This window comes from Hylobates moloch, unplaced genomic scaffold (genome assembly GCF_009828535.3).
Source record: "Hylobates moloch isolate HMO894 unplaced genomic scaffold, HMol_V3 SCAFFOLD_6, whole genome shotgun sequence".
Taxonomy (NCBI): domain Eukaryota; kingdom Metazoa; phylum Chordata; class Mammalia; order Primates; family Hylobatidae; genus Hylobates; species Hylobates moloch.
Window position 1 is genome coordinate 53,818,387 of NW_026652281.1, and position 18,931 is coordinate 53,837,317.

The 18,931-nt window shown below is 35.7% G+C and overlaps 1 protein-coding gene across 1 annotated transcript in view; it reads left to right on the plus strand.

Annotated features, from left to right (window-relative positions):
* The window catches only part of KIAA0825 (KIAA0825 ortholog), a 481,693-nt gene that overhangs the window by 211,142 nt on the left and 251,620 nt on the right, over positions 1-18,931 (plus strand). The window contains exons 19-21 of the mRNA XM_032156821.2: positions 3,898-4,122; positions 11,165-11,573; positions 15,961-16,120. Of these exons, the coding sequence (XP_032012712.2) occupies positions 3,898-4,122; positions 11,165-11,573; positions 15,961-16,120 (794 nt within the window). The remainder of the gene's footprint in view (positions 1-3,897; positions 4,123-11,164; positions 11,574-15,960; positions 16,121-18,931) is intronic.

Consider the following 18,931-nt stretch of genomic DNA (forward strand, 5'->3'; position numbering starts at 1 on the left):
GTTCCTCCCCAGTTCCTGACAACCACTAATCTACTTTCTGTCTCTGTATTTTGCCTTTTCTGGACCTTCAGTATAAATGGAATCATGCATTATGTGCATTTTGTGTCCGGTTTCTTTCACTTAGTACAATATTTTCAAGGTTAATCCATGTTGTAGCATGTATCAGAACTCCATTTCTTTTTATTGTTGAATAATAGTCCATTATATGGAAATATACATTTTGCTTATTGATTCATCAGTTGATGGGAATTTGTGTTGTTTCCACTTTTTGGCTGTTATGAATAATGCTGGTATGAACATTAGTGTACAAGTTTTTGTGTGAATGTTTAAAAAATCTTCTTCTGGATATATACCTAGGAGTAGAATTGTTGTAAACTGCCAGAGAATTGAAGGCATGTCCCAACACACACATAGTTTGCAACCCTGCCTTCGCCTTTACATCCTGCTTGCACAGAGCCTCCAGATTAGTCAGAGGTGAGAGGTTAGCACTTTCTCAGAGCTTTCTTGGGTATGTGCACAGTCCTGTACAAGTCTGTGTCCTTCTTGATCCCCAGGAGTATGGCAGAGATATTCAAAATTCCTCCCCACTGTGTACATATACATTTCATTTCTCAGTTTTTCTTTTCTTTTATTTATTTCTTTTTTTTTCTATTAGCTTCTTGTTTGCAGCAACCAGTATCACTACCTTAGGCAGCCACAGAGCTAAACCATTGCTGCTGACTGTTCTGACGAAACATTCTGGGGATAGACATTTTCAGTCACTGAGTTAGTTTGAATATGGATATGCCTTGTGAACAGTGCTCTTCCAGGGAGATTCCAGACAAGATAAATCATGATAATCTGGGAAACTGGGACGTTGTATATAGGTCAAAAGACATTCTACCTCTTCCAGTGGCTGCTAGGCTTTTATAACTACCATGGCTTCAAGGCTTCTCATTTTCAAGGCCATAGTAGAACTTGCTGGGGAATGGGAGCTGGGAATAGAGCAGGTTAAAATGCCACAAAGCTCACTGTTTTTACCAAGATTCAGCTGATTTTCTTGAATAAATTCTCCTTGGATTGTTGCAAGCCTGTGGTTAATTTCCAGAGTTCTCAAAAGTTGATCTTCACAATTTTTGCTAGTGTTCTGATAGCTTTAATGGAGGTGCAGATTTTCCCAGGTCTTCACACCATCATTCTGGAAGTGCTTCTCCACACTTGTCTATTTTTAAAGAATGCCTGAGGAGGCCAATGCCTTCATTAGAATTAATGGCTTTCTAATTCTAAAATTTTAAGAAATTTGGATCTAAAGCCAGATACTGGAGAATTCATATATTACTACATAGACTATGGACAATTCTAGATAAATGTAAAATTTTCTCTAGTGCATTGCAGAGCAATTACAGAAGATGGAGGATTGGTCTCAGATAAGAATAGGGCAGGTTAAAGTGCCCCAGCACTTTTATAGAGGACTGTTTAAATACAGCAGTAGGCAGGGCTCATCACGCCTGTAATCCCAGCACTTTGGGAGGCCCAGGTGGGTGGATCACAAGGTCAGGAGATTGAGACCATCCTTGCCAACAAGGTGAAACCCCGTCTCTACTAAAAATACAAAAATTAGCCAGGCGTGGTGGCGCATGCCTGTGATCCCAGCTACTCAGGAGGCTGAGGCAGGAGAATCGCTTGAATCTGGGACGCGGAGGTTGCAGTGAGCCAAGATCATGCCACTGAACTCCAGCCTGGCGACAGAGCTAGACTCCGTCTCAAAAATAAATAAATAAATAAATATAAATAAATAAATAACAGCAGTAAAAGTAGAAAAGGGAGGGTCAGAAGCTTGGGTGCTAACTTAGATGCTACATTTATTAGGAGTGGCTGGGTATGGCATGTACTTAGAGATTGTGGATTGCTCCAAGCCATCCCGTCTAGTCCTGTGTATACCACTGCTTGAACTGGCTAACTAGAGAATACATCGTTGCCTTACTACTTACTGTCTGTTCTATCACTTCCTATTTGGTTTATCAGTGTCCTTGTCTTCAAAAAGTGAGAAAATTAGACCAGAGCTTGTCTAGATTAAATTTTTACATTTCTAACACCTAAAGTTATGAAGCATCAAAGAAACTAATTTTCTAAAGCAGGAAAGTATGCTAATGTATTTGCAGAAGATTTTCAATGATGTTATGTTACTTTTGACTCCCCAGTTACTTATAATTTATCTGGAGACCTTATTTCCAATGACTTCTGGTTGGTAAATATATTAATAGAATAATTATTTAAACCAAATCTTTTTACTTAGAAACATATTCAGATGTAATTTCCATTGCTTTTATAAAGCCACATTAGGTTATTCTTTATTGCATATAACATCTTTCTTAACAGTAGCCTGAAAAACTACCACTAAATTACCTTTGTTCTGATTCTTCTAAATTATAGAAATTTTAACATAAAAGTAATGAAGTTTCTTTTTGGAAATCTCGCCACATCTGTTATTACCAAAATATGAAAGATTATACTGATAAAAATTGGTAAGCAATTAGTAGCTTAGTGAACATACAAAAACTGGTTTAAATCATTCTTAGGATTGCTGCTCATAGCCTAAAGCACATTCTCAATTTAGGACCCTCATTCAGCCCCTTTCTAAGGCCTCCTGATTACTATGTTGTAAAAGGAAGTAGAGTCACAGTTCTTTTCAACTTTGTGTGTGCCTCAGCTGTGAAGCATTTGTTATTTTCTTCTTAGGAGTCTTAAATAGAGTCGTGGAAGGTGAAAACTAAGAAAGACCATAAATATCATCTTGTCCAGCCCTTGTCGCCCTCTCCCCTCACCATTTTATAAATGAGGACACCAAAGCCCCTCCTAAAGTGTCTATATTTTTAATGGTGATTTGAAACACTTGAAAATTAATTAGATAATGATGCAGGTATTCTTTAAGTTATGTGATTCTAACCTTTGTTTTCATTTGTTAATTTAATATGAAAACAGAAATAAACTACAATAATAAAAATCATTAATAAAAATTATTATCATTTGAAATAATCCTTTCCTTTGCTTCTCTCACTTATGCTGATAATGAAGAATTAATATTTTGGGTTTTTAGCAGCTGGGTTTTAGGGCTATTACTCTATTCTTCCTATGCTACGTGTCTTGGCAATCTAGGAAGAGGCTCTAACATTTTGCTGATAAGGAAACTCTTGGTAAGATTCTAACACTGAATTGATTGACCATTTGTAAAGAAAGAAGGAAGAAAGGAAAGAAGGAAAGAAGAAAAAAGGAAGGAAAAAATATAACTGAAATTCTGTCCGTCATTGACAATCACCATTAACATTACAGAATACATCTTTTAATTATTTTATATATGTGTGGAGATACATATTTTTAATAAAAATAGGCTATCATACTCTTTTCTAACCTACTTTTACTTTTACTACACAATATATGGCTTTATTGTATAGACAGAAACACCAGAGCTAATTAAACAAATCACCTATTATTGGACATTTTGATTCATTTTAATTTTTTCTTATATCCTTTGCATATTTATAATTAATTTCTTAGTAAAGGTCCTATAGAAAGGAATATGTGAGTCAACTGATAAGTAAAATGTTGAAGCTTTGACATTATTGCCAAGTTGTCATCTAAGAAGTTCATACAATTTATGTTCTCACCAGAAGAGTCCAAAACTACCAGTAAATATTATGTACTGTTATCTTAATTGCCATTCCTTTTATTACAAAGAAGAAGAATCTTTTTTAAAAAATGTTTTATGGGGTGGTTATCAATCATATGATTTCTTGGTTAAAAGCAGCTCTCCTTTCCTATAGCTTTAAACTAGATTATTACAAAACTGAATTCTAGCTGAGCAAGGCACAACTGATTTGCTAGGTTCTGCTAACCATAATATACCATCTGATTTTAAAGTCTCAGCATGCGTGGAGTACGAGCTAGAGGTCATCCGATGCTTGAGATTGGCACTGACCGATGCCGTCAAGGACACTGTACAGCAGATAGTATCTGTGATGAGTTCTAGGAGAAACTGTGAGACAAACCTAAACAAGCACATTGTTCCTGATTGTTTGCTTGAGAGCATGCCAAAAGAATGGAATTATAGTCCAAAAGAAACTAACAGGAAAGAATCATGCAAAAGTAAGTACACTTGTTTCTCTTTAAGAAAATACACCTGAAGAAGCAATTTTCTAGGACATGCAATCAAGTAAAATTCTAAAAGTTTTAAGAATGATGAACTATACTAATCTTCCTTCCATTAAGTAGATTTGGGACCCTTATTTTTATTTTTACTGTGAACTACATGATCAAGGAAACTAGAATGGAAAATTATTCAAATGGTCATCTTCTTTATTTAATTGCCTGTTCAGGATTTTCTGTGATATTTTGTGTTCAGGCTAATATTCACAGATTGGTCACATGATTTTGACTAATTTTCTAAAAATTTGTTGAGTAACTTAAAATCCATACTCTAGAGAAGATTGCTCTGATATTCCATTTAATTATTTTTTCCTTTAAGTTTTTTCTCTGCAAACACTAATTATTACCTTCTTTTCTCTTGTTAAAACACCTACATATGTAGCTTTTAGGTCAAAAATAGCACCCAGTTTGGTAAGTACATGTATTTTTCTGACAGGGCATTTTTTCCTCCAGTGATTCTGGTTCTAAATTGAGCGCATTGTTCCTATGCAGAACAGCGCGTCCACCAAGTGTACTTAAGAACCATCAGTTACCTACATTATTCGTTTATTTTATTAGTCAAGTCATCTCTTCTTAAATAATTCCTCCCTGTCTAGATCTTTCCACTTTTCCAGAATTTCACAAGATTCCTTTGTATGTATATTATGTATCTGTATTCGTGAATCTTCTTTTGATTATTTAAAATAAAACTTTTTTCTTTCATATTCATCCTTAAAGAAGAATATTTTCACTAACTCTAAGGAAACTTTCTCTAGTTTTTCTAGAGAAACTAGAAAACTAGGAAACTAGAGAAAGTTTCCTTAGAGTTAGTGAAAATATTTTTTCTCTAACTCTAAGGAAACTTTCAACAATAAAATACTCCAGCCGAACTCACTAAAGTCAATTGAAGGGACTAGCCTTTCTTTCATTCTTCTCCATGGAGATCCTAAATACGGGAGACCTTATATTACAAACTCAAATCAATTATCTGTCTGTGACCTTTCATGGTAATGCTTTAATTCTGTCCAAGCCCTATTAAACTCCCTTTGAATCTAGTAAAGCCATTTAATTGAAATTGGAAAATGTCACCTTTTCATGAGTTAAGTTCTTTCTTTTCTAAGAGTTGTTGCCATCTCTCCTTTGTTCTAGCTTTTGGATATTTGATACGTTTTGAGCAATTCAGTAGGCATGACTTTTAGTTAACATATCATGCCATATGAGTAGCACTACTTTGCTTGTGGCTTTCGAGTCATTGTATTCACGAATAATTTTGCTTTTTCTAAGCACTTTGGAATTCCTCCATACCATTGCAAAGAGCCTCTTATTTCAAAAAATGCTTACTTATAGATACCAGTTGTTAAAGTTTTCCTTACTAAATAACATTTTTCATAAAATGCTCATTCCGAGTAAAAGTACAACATAAAGACAACCATGAAGGAATGTCAGATCCCATGAGTATATAAAAGAAAGTGATGGAAGAAAGTGACTTTATAAACCATTTTTTGCATTCTAAGAGGATATGACAATAGGCGAATGCCATTGTTCTTCTTTACTGCCCTCTGAAATGCTACAGGGACTTTTAGATTGGCACTTCTTAAATTTTATTTTCACTACAGAATATAAGATAGAGAATGTGTACATGCTGGACATTAAGTCATTTATTAATTTCATTATTCATTCAGTAGAAATTTGCTAAGTGAGAGACTACTATATACCAGGCACTGTGTTTCAGATCAGAGATAAACCTAAGTACAGTATCTCCTCTTGGTGCCAGGAGATTAGTATAACTCTTTCAAAATGGGTACAAATAAGAGATGTAGTACAATTTTTTGGTGTATGAGAAGAGAGAAAGAAATCAAACTTCACTAAAATCTCACATGGGATTGTCACTGGAGACCTTTCTTGGTCTGTGAGTGAGCCAGTGTGTGTTGAGGACAGTATGTGAGGAAGGTTGAGGGAAGAGCAGGAGTGCCATGCTCTTGGGGAGAGGCCATGGGCGGGGTGACCTTATTCCTTCTTTAGCTTTCAGCACACGGTAATGAATTAGAGTTGTCCTTTGTATTACAGACTCTGGTTGTAACAAAATTAATCCTCATAATACAAACAAGCGACTTTAACATATTCCTATAAACCAATAAGTCAATACAGTTTAAAACTAGTGCTGGGAATGCAATCAAGAGCAAACAGTGACAAAGTGAAAAAGCTCCCACTTGTTTCTATTCTTAATATGAGCTCTTCACAGCCATATTATAAAACAATGATGATTTGATCACCTTTGGCAAAAAAAAAAAAAAAAAAAAGAATTGTGGGGAAACTATTTGAAATGTGGCTTCTCATATATTTTGTTAGATGTGAATCCCTCCTAAGCCAGTATTGAGCCTTGAGATATTAGCTTGATAAACAAAAGATTTCTACAGTAAGTATCCAAAACATGAAGATAAACTTACGTAATTTTTCTCAACAATGTTTTAATTTAGTGATATATAATCATGGTTCTTACAAAATTTATCTAATTGTAAATGTTTAAAGGTCTTTAAAAAAATCTAACTTACTAAAAGACAAATAGTCATTACTTTAGGGAATATTTGTCCTTCTTGACACAGTAAAAATGACAGAACATGGAAAACACTATGGTGACAAACTAAAATGCATTTCTTTATTTCTTTATCAGCAAATACTGTGACATTAAAAAACACTGAAGATTTAAAGAAATAAATATTACAATAAAGATTACAGTGTAGATTTACCAGAGAGTTGGATGGAAGTTAGGATGGCTCTGACATAGCTCTGCTTTTAGATATTTGTTTCATTATGTTTCAAAGAACAAATACACAAAGAACTTTTTGTTTTGTTTTGTTTCTTTGACAAAAATTAAATGAAAGATATACCTGAGAAGATATTTTCTCAACAGTAAATTACTTTTTTAATGAAAATAATCCTTTATGGCAAAACTTTTGGAGTAATTGTCTTAATGGAAACAATGAATTCTAGAGAGAGGAAACAGAAATAGCAAGCAGCATTTAGGAAAATGTGTCCATGCCATTGGTCACATGCAGAAACAGCATGTTGAGAAAGAAACTGATGACAGAAATATACAAAGTGCTATAAGAAGTCATTATTATAGTGTATAAAAACCAGGCCTATTTGTTTCCTAAGAACCAGTGTTACCTACAAAAGTATCATATCTTTTCCCTTAAGAATTTAGAAATAGGATTTTCTAACATGATGTAAAATATTGCAAATGGAGAGTTTCAGTGACTCTTGAATGCTTTTCTTAAAAATAAAATATTTTTCCATTCATTTGCAAGAACATTTTACATCACAGATGATGGATATTTGTTAGTCAAATTTCAACAACAGCCTTCACCTATTTGGTAGTTAACACTGAAAAATAAATGCCATGATTTTGTTGGCACAGCTAAGGATATACTGGTTTCATGTTGATCTATATGTGTTTGTGTAGTGGCTTTTTCACCTATGACAGCCATGAAAACCTGATCTTGAAACAAACTGAGCTTAGAACTTGACCTTTGTATTGTGAAGTGTTAAGCTCAGATTTAAAAAATAATAAAAAATTACATTATCCTCATTCAACAAATTGTTATTGATCTTTTTTACCATTAATAAATAAAATTTTAAAAATTAATTTTGACATTTTCTTTACCTCCTTTATTGTAAATTTCCTTTTTGCATGTTTTATCAACCATAAATATATTATTACAGTAGTATATTACAGAAAAGAAGAAATGACAGATACATCAGTATACGTATATTGCCTTCATCCTAAGACATAGATTTTCTTCATACTTTATCAGCTCTAAAATGGGATGACACAATATATTACATATATACGGCTTAGACAGAATTAAACTTATTTAAATAAAGACAGAAAGATGAGTGTATAGCAGTCTTAAAAGATCCTTCCCTGGTATGTTGTTGACATCATCATAGACTCAGAGCCCTTGAGATTGGTAGAATGGATTTATTAATTTGTCATCAGCCTAAGGGTTCTGATTGAAATTTGCCTTAAGCGTTAATGAAATAGCTGGATATTTGAGTGCCCATAGTCCTCAGAGTTTATAAAATATCAGTAGAGTATAGGTGTGAAGAAGAAAATTGGTAATCTTTACCTAATATCTACTTAGCTTGTCAAATATTTGCTCAGTATCTGTAGTCAAACCCTCTTTAAGACAGAGGGAATATAAGATATAATCTTTCAAGTTAAAGACCTGAAAGCAGAATAGGGACTATGACACACAAACACAAAAAGAACAATGAGACATTTAAAATAATTTAAGAACACTAAGGAAGATTTGCTTTATCTATATTTTAAGCCTCACCTAAACACATTAATTTGAATAAAAAGAAAATATTGAGCAACTATTTTTATCAGGTGCTGAGCTAGGCGCTTTCATATTTATGATCTTATTTAATGCAACAGCTTTAGGAGATTATTCAAATATGTGTTGGACCTAGTTTTTACAAACTTATAAAGACTGCTCCAATTAATGTTTAAAATGATTCTTAAGTTGTCATGGATTGCAGAGGAGTCACTAGATTAAACATATTTTCCAAGAGCTTTGTACTTTTTTGGAACAGAGTGACTTTTTAAATGTTATATATATCTTCAGAAAATGTTCACATTGTTCTGTAATTTTTGTTCAGCAAAAACAGTAAGGAATGTTTTACCAAAGAACTCAAAGCTACTTTCTTTTGGCTTCTCATTCAGTTTTAATGTTCAAATTCCATTATGTACATAGTGGATTAAAACACTGTCTGGCTTTGTGGGATAATCAAGGAGCTAAGAGCTTTGTTTCCCGTGCTCTGGAGTTTATAGGCTAGCTGTAAAGACAAAGCATGAATATAAAAATAACATAATATAAATAATAATAGATGATAATACAAAAATAACACAACATAGCCAATTATGGACCTAATTACCAAAATGGTCATATATATAATATATTCAAATAAATTCACAAGAGAGGAGAGGATTTTGAACTAAGAGTTGAAGATTATTTGTGAACCATGAAGACAGACGGCATTCCATTGACAGTAATGATATGCTCAGAAGTCTAAAAGCAAAGAGGATAAAGCATGTTAAAGGTCTTAAAGAGAAGGATCGTAGAAACAGGCTGAGGCTACACTGTGGAGTGTTTTGACAGCAAAGCTCGAGAGACTGATCTTATAACAGTGGTAAGTAGCTAAAATTATCACAGCAGAGAAATTGGATAATAAAGTTCATAGGGATGAATTCAGTTTTACAGTACAGGAGAAGGGCTGGACATAGCCTGGAGAAGGGAGATGAGTTAGAAGAATACTTCCGTAGTCAAGGTACCATTTGTGAAGAAGGGCTTGAAGTAGGTCAGTAACCTTCAGTTTGCCCCAGCAATGAGAACCTGGATGTCAGAGATAAAGGGGTAGAACTATATATCAATGCTGATCACTGATTAGGTATGAAGGAACATTTAACAAGAAGGAAGAACGGGAGGGAGGAGGGAGAGAGGAAGGAAGGAATGAAGAAAGAAAGGAGGAAAGGGTGGGAGGGAGAGAGAAGGGCCAAGCTAGTTTGGAAGATAATGGTTTTAGTTATATTGAGTTGATGGTGATGAGGACACAGAAGTGGAATGCTTAACAGAAAGCTGGAGTTATAGGACTACAGCTCTGGAGAAAGGCCAAGACTTAAGATTCTGGAATCATATAGAAGAGTGGTTCTCAACCAGACAGAGTTTTGTTCCCAGGGGACATTTGGCAATGCCTGAAGACATTTTTGGTTGTCACCACTGATGGGAATGCTACTGACATTTAGTGGGTGGAGGCCAGAGATGTGGCTAAACACCTTACAGAACATAGAAGAGCTCCTCACAACAAAGGATCACCCAACCCAAAATGGCAATAGTGCTGAAGTTGAGAAACCCTGATACAGGGAAGAAGAATTAATACATATTTCTTGGAAAATATGTCTAATCTAGTGACTCCTCTGCAATCCATGACAACTTAAGAATCATTTAAAAATTAATTGGAACAGTCTTTATAAGTTTGTAAAAACTAGGTCCAACACATATTTGAATAATCTCCTAAGGCCGTTGCATTAAATAAGATCATAAATGTGAAATAGCACCAAACAAGGAAGAACATGTGGAATCATCAGCCAAAAGGCTAAGGACTTCTTAGCAAAAACCTACATCTAAGAGGTGTTAGTAGAAAGTGGAAATAGCATAAGACACAAAGAAGCAAAGAGGAGAGATAGAGGTAAGCAGGAACCAATTTACTGACTCATTCATTCAACCAATATTTATTGACAACTATTATATAAGAGGTACTAAGTGCTAGGGATACGGGAATGCCTTCTTAGAGCTTATAGTTTAGAAGAGGGTGACAGACAGTGTGCAGGAAAAGGACATAATTATTAGATGATGGGGAGTGCTATAATAAAGGCAACAAAATGGGGATCCCCAAAAGAGAGGGTCTTGGGGCTGTGATGGAAGGGTGTAAATGGACTGAGACGAGATGAAGAGATGAGATAAGATAAGATGGTGAGGCAAGGCTCTCTGAGGAGGTCACATTTGGGTTGAGAACTGAAAGGAGAGAAACCGGTCCTGAGGAGAGTTGAAATGATTCTGTCATGGATTCCAAGGGAGAAGAAGGGCTTAAGGGGGAGTCAGAAGTATCAAAGCCTACAAAGCTGCCCAGCTGGGCACCTTTGCGTTTGTTAATTAGGAGGCCACCTGGGTCCTGGAAAGCTGCAGTCTTGAAAGAATATAAATTATAAGTCTAAATTTTCTAATCTTCATTTATGAGAGAAAAAACCAGATTTGTGATTTGGGGAAATTTTAGGTAGTACTGCGAGAGACCTCAGTTAGAGTTCTGTTGGAATATGTCAAGCACTTGATCTTCTTGCCAATTTTCTCCACAAAAATTAGACATACTTATACAACACAAAACCATGCAATGATTGAACACAAATGCTAGTATTAATCATACCTTTTCTTTTCTTCCCCAGGCTTCACAAGGCTTGCTGCTCAGGCAGTATCTATTGTAATCAGCAAGTTACCTACGGTGATTGCATGTTTGCCTCCCCCAATTAAATACTTCTTTTTTCTGTCTGAGAGAAAAATGTCAAAAAACTTTGTTGAATTGAAGAAAGCTGGCCTGCTTGTCTGGAACTTGATTGTAATTATATGTCGGATATTTGAGGACGGAAACAGTGTGGAACTTTTAACAGGTGCCTCCCTTGACAGATGGAGTAAAGAAAAACTGGGTTTAATTTGTATGTGTTTGGAAAGCATCATGGGAGACCAGACAAGTATCCCTAATCAAATGATCCAAAAGGTCATACAGAGCATTGAGCAGCAGAAGCCCAACTGGATTGAACGTCAATTGTTGAAAGCAAGGAAACTGAGCACTGAATGGTAAAGTGATGTTTTTCTCTTATTGGATTTCATCAAATGCTTTCACAATAACAAAATCACCAATAAACGACAATATATTGTCAGATGGGCAGCAGTAGTATTTTGCTAAATTCATGGCAGCTTTGATGAATATAAAAAAAGATAAGTATCCCATTAAAAATTGGATTGTTGCACGTTTCTTGTCTTCTTAAAATGTGAACCCCATTGACACACTGGAACATTATACTTGTTTAGTCACCATCTTAAGGTTTCTGATTAAAAGGGTGGCAGTTAAACCCAGGAGAATTTAGTTTCACCCCTTTTCAGTGTGCAAACAGGTATCTAGTGGATAGCCTGGAGCATTTTATAAATGGATTGGGCATGGAGATTAAATTAAGAAGGAATTAATGGATATAAAAGGCTTTTTATTGCTTTCTGTGTACCTGATTGTCAAAAAGGTACACATTTTTCATCTGGTAATGTAAGAATCCCAGAGGGCAACTAGGGCATATCACACTCCAGCTATAAACACACCCAGCTGTTTCTGTATGAAAATGTCAGCCTTCTCATGGGTTTGTCACTAAGAGCTAAGTGATTTGTGGTACTGCAAAGATTTTTAAGGGTCCCTGATGAATTTAAATATGTACATAGAGTCCTCTTGTCTTTAAATTAGTCTTCAGGAATGGAATTGCTTGGTATTGATAAAGAAATTCCAGCTCGCATGGTCTACAGTCAGCCCATTTTAAAAACACCCACACATGCTGTCCCTCATTCTTTAAAAATATATTCATGTTGCTAGCAGATACTAGTATAACTTTCTGCCCAAAATGACTAAAAGTCACTTGAAATATGGTTACTCTTACTGGTACATGGTAGTGATAAAGAGATCAGGCTTTGGAATCAGATGGGCAAGTACAAATCCCTTGTAAATGGGTCATCTTGTGCAAGTTATTGAATCGCTCAAAGCCTCAGTTTCAATGATGATACCACACTGACCGAATTGTTTTGAAAAATTAAATAACATTCATGGAGTTCTTAGCATCAAGCTTGGAACTGGTAGGCATTATTATGTATAAACTCTATTAAAATATATTGCATTCACTGGTTAGTGTTAAGGTAACTAATAATGTTTACTTGTCTATGTTAATCTATAAGACTTTATATTAATCCAAATGGGGAAAAGTAGGTAATCATGATTTTCCTGGTTTCATCATACTGACCTCTAAAAATGTACTTCTGGCGTGTCCCATGGGTGGGAATAACAATAGCATTCAGGCAAATGCTTAGTAACATTGGCAGTGACCATCTTAGTCTTTCTATTTGCATTCAATACTAATTTACAGGCTTTAATCCAATGACTAAAACATTAAGGCCTGATGTCATTATCCATGGCAGTGGTTATAAAGGGGAGCGGAAAAACAAGAGTGAAAATAGTTTATCTGATTATAGTGACAAAGTTAAATTTATGATACTGCTCATTTAGTAGCCCCTATATCAAATAAGATCCATTTAAAGCAACGTCTAGGTAATATACCTAGGGGTACATACAAGAATCCATAAGCTGAATTTTTTTCCTTAAAAGCTGATTTCAATTTAAGTTTTATAAACAGCCCCAACACATCTGGTATCTCCTATAGGGGGAGTTGTCTAGCTAATATTTGGCTGATTAACAATGAGCCAAAAGAGTATTTACCTCTCATACAACATGCATAAAAAATGAAGAATTGCTGACTTAAAAAATGCAGTACAGCCCTCAAAGTTTCTGAGTAATTATATAATTAGCACAATGCTACATCTTTCTCAATTTCTGAAATGATATCAATATACAAAATGCAGTTTTAAAGTTATTTTTAGCATACTTTTTTAAAGTTATAGCATTTATTTGAAAAAGTTAAATTTGACTTAACTCACTTTAGATAATCTCTTACAGAGTTTGGGCACTGTAAGAGTGCTTCTTGGCTGGGTGCGGTGGCTCACACCTGTAATCCCCACATTTTGGGAGGCTAAGGCAGGCGGATCACCTGAGGTCAGGAGTTCAAGACCAGCCTGACCAATATGATGAAACCCTGTCTCTACAAAAAATACAAAAAAAAAATTAGCTGGGTGTGGTGGTAGGCACCTATAATCCCAGCTGAGGGAGGCTGAGACAGGAGAACCACTTGAACCCGGGAGGCGGAGGTTGCAGTGAGCAGAGCCCCCCCTTCCCCCCCCCCCCGGGGAAAAAAAAAAAAACCCTGTAAAAAAAAAAAAAAAAAAAAAAAAAGAGTGTTTCTTCTTGACTTTGATTTCAAATTGATTATCTGTTATACAGGTGCACTTCCACTCTAAGTATTTCTCACTAATCAGTGGTCATTTTACTCATAGAAACATACTGTGAGGAAAAATGTATTTCAAAACATGATGTCTGTATTAGGTAGAGGGTTGCCTTGGTTCTACCATAATTTAAAAAAATATATGAGTATGTAAGCATTTAAACTAAAATGGTTCTTCTGTTAAGATCAATTAAATCTTAATTACTTATGAAGATTATCTGAAACTACCTGATACCATTTAGCTAGATTCCTTTCACTTGCATCCAGATTTAACTTTGATTTTATGGAAATGGTGAAAATAACTGCAGTGGAAAAGGTGGCAGCTGTAAGTGTTGCCTGTCTTGCATACTGCGTGAAAGCATTACTATTCATTAAAATAACCTTCACTTTGTAGTAACACTCAAGCTGTAAACAGTCAACTTAGATTCTGGAGAACACACAGCACAAAAAGTAAAGAAATGTCTGTCTTTGCAAAGTAATTTGTCGAGTTGAAGATTATTGTTTTTCATCATGGTGACCCTGACTTGGCTGGCTGGGTGCATATACAGATTAAGATTAATGCAGTTATTCCTTGGCTAAGGTCTGCCTCTTTCAGGGCACATTCTCCCTAATGACATGATTGATAGGCAGTCCCAAATCCGGAGAGGAACTCATTAATCATAGCATTGACTGAATCCAATCATTTGCTTCACCTGCACAGTGATGGACAGGAAAGGATACAATTCAGGAGCTGACACTGAGATACTCCTTTGTCAGAGGGCCTCAACTTTTTCAATGTCAGCCTCTACAAAACCTGACAATTTTTTTTTTTTTTGCAACCTGTATGCAGCTTCAAAAAGATACCTGCAAACTTATTTTATTGTAAAAAGGTCTTTAAAAAAACAAGCAATTTTCTCTAGCTAATGAATATCTCTAAGTCAAAGTAGGATTTTATTTTTTAGCAAGGCTATATGATCTTAAAGTTCCTCCCTTTTCTGAGAAGGATTTTTTAAGATACATGTGGAAGCAATATCAAAGTTAATGTCCAGCAGCTGGGTGTCATTTGGTTCAGTCTTCAGGTCAGAGGCATTGACTCTTAGCAGAACTAATTTTATAATCATGGCAAAATCTCAGTAATGAACTGCAATATACAGCTGATTACGCCACAGTAAATTTTATTTAGTCTTGGAAACAGTGGAAAACCATGAGTTTTAAGAATACTTACATTGCAAAGTGTAGCATGATCCCAATAACAATTATAACAAGAAAATTAGTGTGGAATATATGTGTACATTGAATATCATAATTTTTTGCACTGGTATAGTTTGAAATGTTTAAATTCTTTTTGTCATCCATTATTACCACATAAATAATGCTCAAAATCAACAATATGTATATAGATCCTTCTAAAAGAGATGTTTTAGAACTATATCTTGCACATTCCTGGTGTGTTGATAGTAGACTCTTTTTCTGGAAGAATAATCAAGATAGTGACTTTTGCTAAGTATCTGTTACAGAAAGAAACAGGAGTGGGACACATATTTTTAAAAGGCAACAAGTGTCAAAGGCCAATTTAAAATACCCAGTGGTAAGCATACCGCCATGAAGCATCCAGCCTATATTTAGCATAATAGGCTCCCCCTTCTGACACTTCAATTAGTCTTCAGTGTGTTCTACAACAGGTGTAAAGAGGAATCTACAAAAGACAAAATACCAAAGCTATTTCAGGCATCAAAGATACTTTTTATCCACAAAGAGAAAATACAAATTATTTCTTACATGTTCTTAAAAAGAAATGTTTTGTTTTCATCTCATGATTATAGCAATTTCAACAATTGCAGTAATGGGAAAATGTTTTATAGATAGGAGTATAAATGCAGTAAAGACATGTTTTAGAAGAAACGATTCAATTTTTGAAAATGCTTTCAGGTGCTTAATTCTAAGGTGCTGTTTATGTGAGCGGCAGCGGTTTGGGAAGGCTTACCTATTTCAGCGTAGTCTTTATGGATGCTTTGAATCTGAGATTTACATCAACTCTCCACACTCCATCTCCATGATTACTCTCCATCTTTACAATTCTTCACTACTGATAATGTATATGCTTTCTTTGTATTTAGTGCATTCATGACAATAGAGAAAAGCACGGCCTTACAAGAAGGAGATATTGCTCTTGAACTGACTGAGCAGAAAATAAACACGATGGTCCTGGATCTCTGCCACAAACCAGGTGGCAGCGAGTACCTGAGGCAAATTTATCACATCATGCAGCTCAATGAGGTAGGGAAACGGCCTTTTTACCGAGCAATTAGGTGTGTACTGGCCTGAGGCAGCGTCTGCTGGCAGCTAAGGGTTAGTCAAGGAGGTGATAATACTTCTTAAAGTCAATACCAAACTCAATATTGCATTATTAATAGAATCTATTCAGCCCCGGCTGTTCTGCATTTGTACAGAAAAAGCTTCACCGAAACAATGTAGATTTTATTTATATGGTTTAAACAATAATACGGCTCATAAACTCAGTTCACTTCTGAATTTTAGGGACTAGAGGTGTAGTTTGGGAATTGTGTGTTTGTGACTGTTAAGCTGATGTTAAAATCTGGTATTTGTACAATGAATTTTCAGAAGAGACTTAGCTCTTTTCCTGCAGACATCATGCTTGTGTTGGTGAGGTTGGAGATTTCTTATTTAATGAAAAAACTTAAGAATATTGAACCATATTCAGGAGCAACCAGATTAACCTAGGAAAATTCTTTAATACACAGACACTGGTTGAACCAATGTTATGCCTTTCTATCCCATTGCCTCTGACCTTGCATGTTTTTGGCTGTTTTATTGAAAATGTAAATAGCACGTTATCTCAGCTATTTACTTGAAACAAAGTTCTCTAACTTAATCAGGTTTTGAATTTGATCGTATGTGTCTGAATTAGATTGTGGCATCTAATTGTGTTTATATTTGCAAATACACGAATGTAATTTTTGGAATAGTAAAAATTGTATAATGTGAATATATAGTGTTTTAGTTTTATCTCAATAATGTAGGCCTTATAACCATACATTTTCAAGGAATAAATTAAATTTGACAACAGCATTTTACAACTTGATTATATAAATTTTTTGCCCACCATTAGCTATGTGAAAGTTACTTCAAGTAAATCTTGTTTCCTGGATTTCATAGATCAAACAGTCACTAAACAGGTGACATAACAATGTATTCCATGATGGCCTCAGAAGGATGTAAGAAATCTGTGGCTATGAGATATGACCCTGTCCTTAAGGCACCAGAGCTCAGTTTGTAATTGTTACAAAGTAACACAACCTATTCACTCTTGTCAGTGATCCTCATAGCTTGCTTAGGGTTTCTATCTGGGAAACTCAGGAACCCCTCACCTTGGCAAACTGAAAGCCCTCTATTGCAAAGTGATGCTGCTCATTGGTGTGTGCACCTGGCCATTCGGATTGGCCAAAGTAATTGTGGCAACTACTGAGGAACAGATGTTGCAGTGTGGTTACCCCCATATCCTTAGTTAAGCAGTGTTACAATAGCTCTGAGGATGGTAAAGCTGGTCTGAATTGCCAAACTGATAGAATTGTCCTATTTTTAAAAGGTGCATAATATTAAAAAGCTCAATAATCACCAATAAGCAATATCATCCAAAATTGAATTGGCTATTTATTGGCCATCAGTTATCTGGTTATACTCTGGAAAGCCAAAGGCTGTACTTCCCTCATAGAGCTCATATAACTCCGAGATAGTGATTCTGAACAGAATACCATGAGATTACACTGGGATACCACCACATTTTGCTCAGTGTTATGATTTATCTTGTTACAACTGAGTATATTTACTGTTATAGTAATGTCTATCAGATGGCATATAGAGCTAAGTACTTGGTGGTTTACTGGGCTGAATGAGGCATGGCACTGCAAGGTAAGAGGCATAATGTTAGGTGAGGCTAGAGGCAAAGAAAGGTACCTTTGCCTTGTAACTATTACAAAAACACAGGCAATAAGCCCAAACAACATAAGCATGACTAGGTGACTAGTATAGTACTTATGACTGCTTTTCCACTCTGAGGTGTTGCTATGCTGTAAGTGACATTGCATTGTGATGTTTGTTCATTTCATGAGTAGTGTTATGAGTCTTTAGCACCTTCAGATGTGCTGCTAAATATTTCTCAAGAATTTAAATAGTGAAGCATTTATGGGTACAGGCCTAGCTGAGGGGAAGAATGGGTGTGCCATTCATAGAGACAAAGAAGTTATCAGGGAAAATGGGGTTAAAGATGCTTTGTCTTTGAGATAAAGATAAGATGTCCAAGCAAAAATGTCTCATTATAGTTAAGGCCCTGACCATGATGTTGTGCCACACCCCTATCAACTCCCAACGGGATGGCCCCGGGTTCAAGAGGCCGAAGAGACCCAGAGCTGGCCCACAAGACATGGGGTTTTACTGGGAGCTTACATACAGGGAAGAGAGTCCAGTGGTAGTGGGCTGGGCAGGAAAACCACAGCCACTTGCAAGAGGCATGCAGTTTATACAGCATTTTCATTTAACACCCTCTACCTAGCAACCTCCACCTGATGACCTTAATTTAACCCAAAACAAAGGGCCTCAATCCCCTGTATGGCTCCAGTACTGTGGGATGGGCCAGGGGCTTAGAGGCTCCTCATAGATAAGGAATGGCTCTCGGGTTGGCCACTCCCAAATTCCTTAACTTAGAACTCTGAAAACACATTCAAGTGCATCTGCCATACAGGGTCATTCTCAGGGTATGATCAAGTAATCACTGTCAGGTGCATCTGCCATACACATGGGCATAAATGAGAGCAGACATGCATATAGATTTGGTCTATATATGAGTATGGTAGTTGAGGTCATCAGACTGACAGAGCTCTTCAGTGAAGAGAAATGGAGAAATGATGAATAGAGGAATAAGCTTTGACGTAATGCACAGGGAAGGTGTTCAAGAAAGAATGGAAATCTTCTAAAGATATGGCCCAATTAGTGGTAAATCTGATTAAAGCAATGTCACAGTTAAAGAATCTGAGGTTAAGAAGGGTTAGTGATGACAGTGCAGTACCTAGA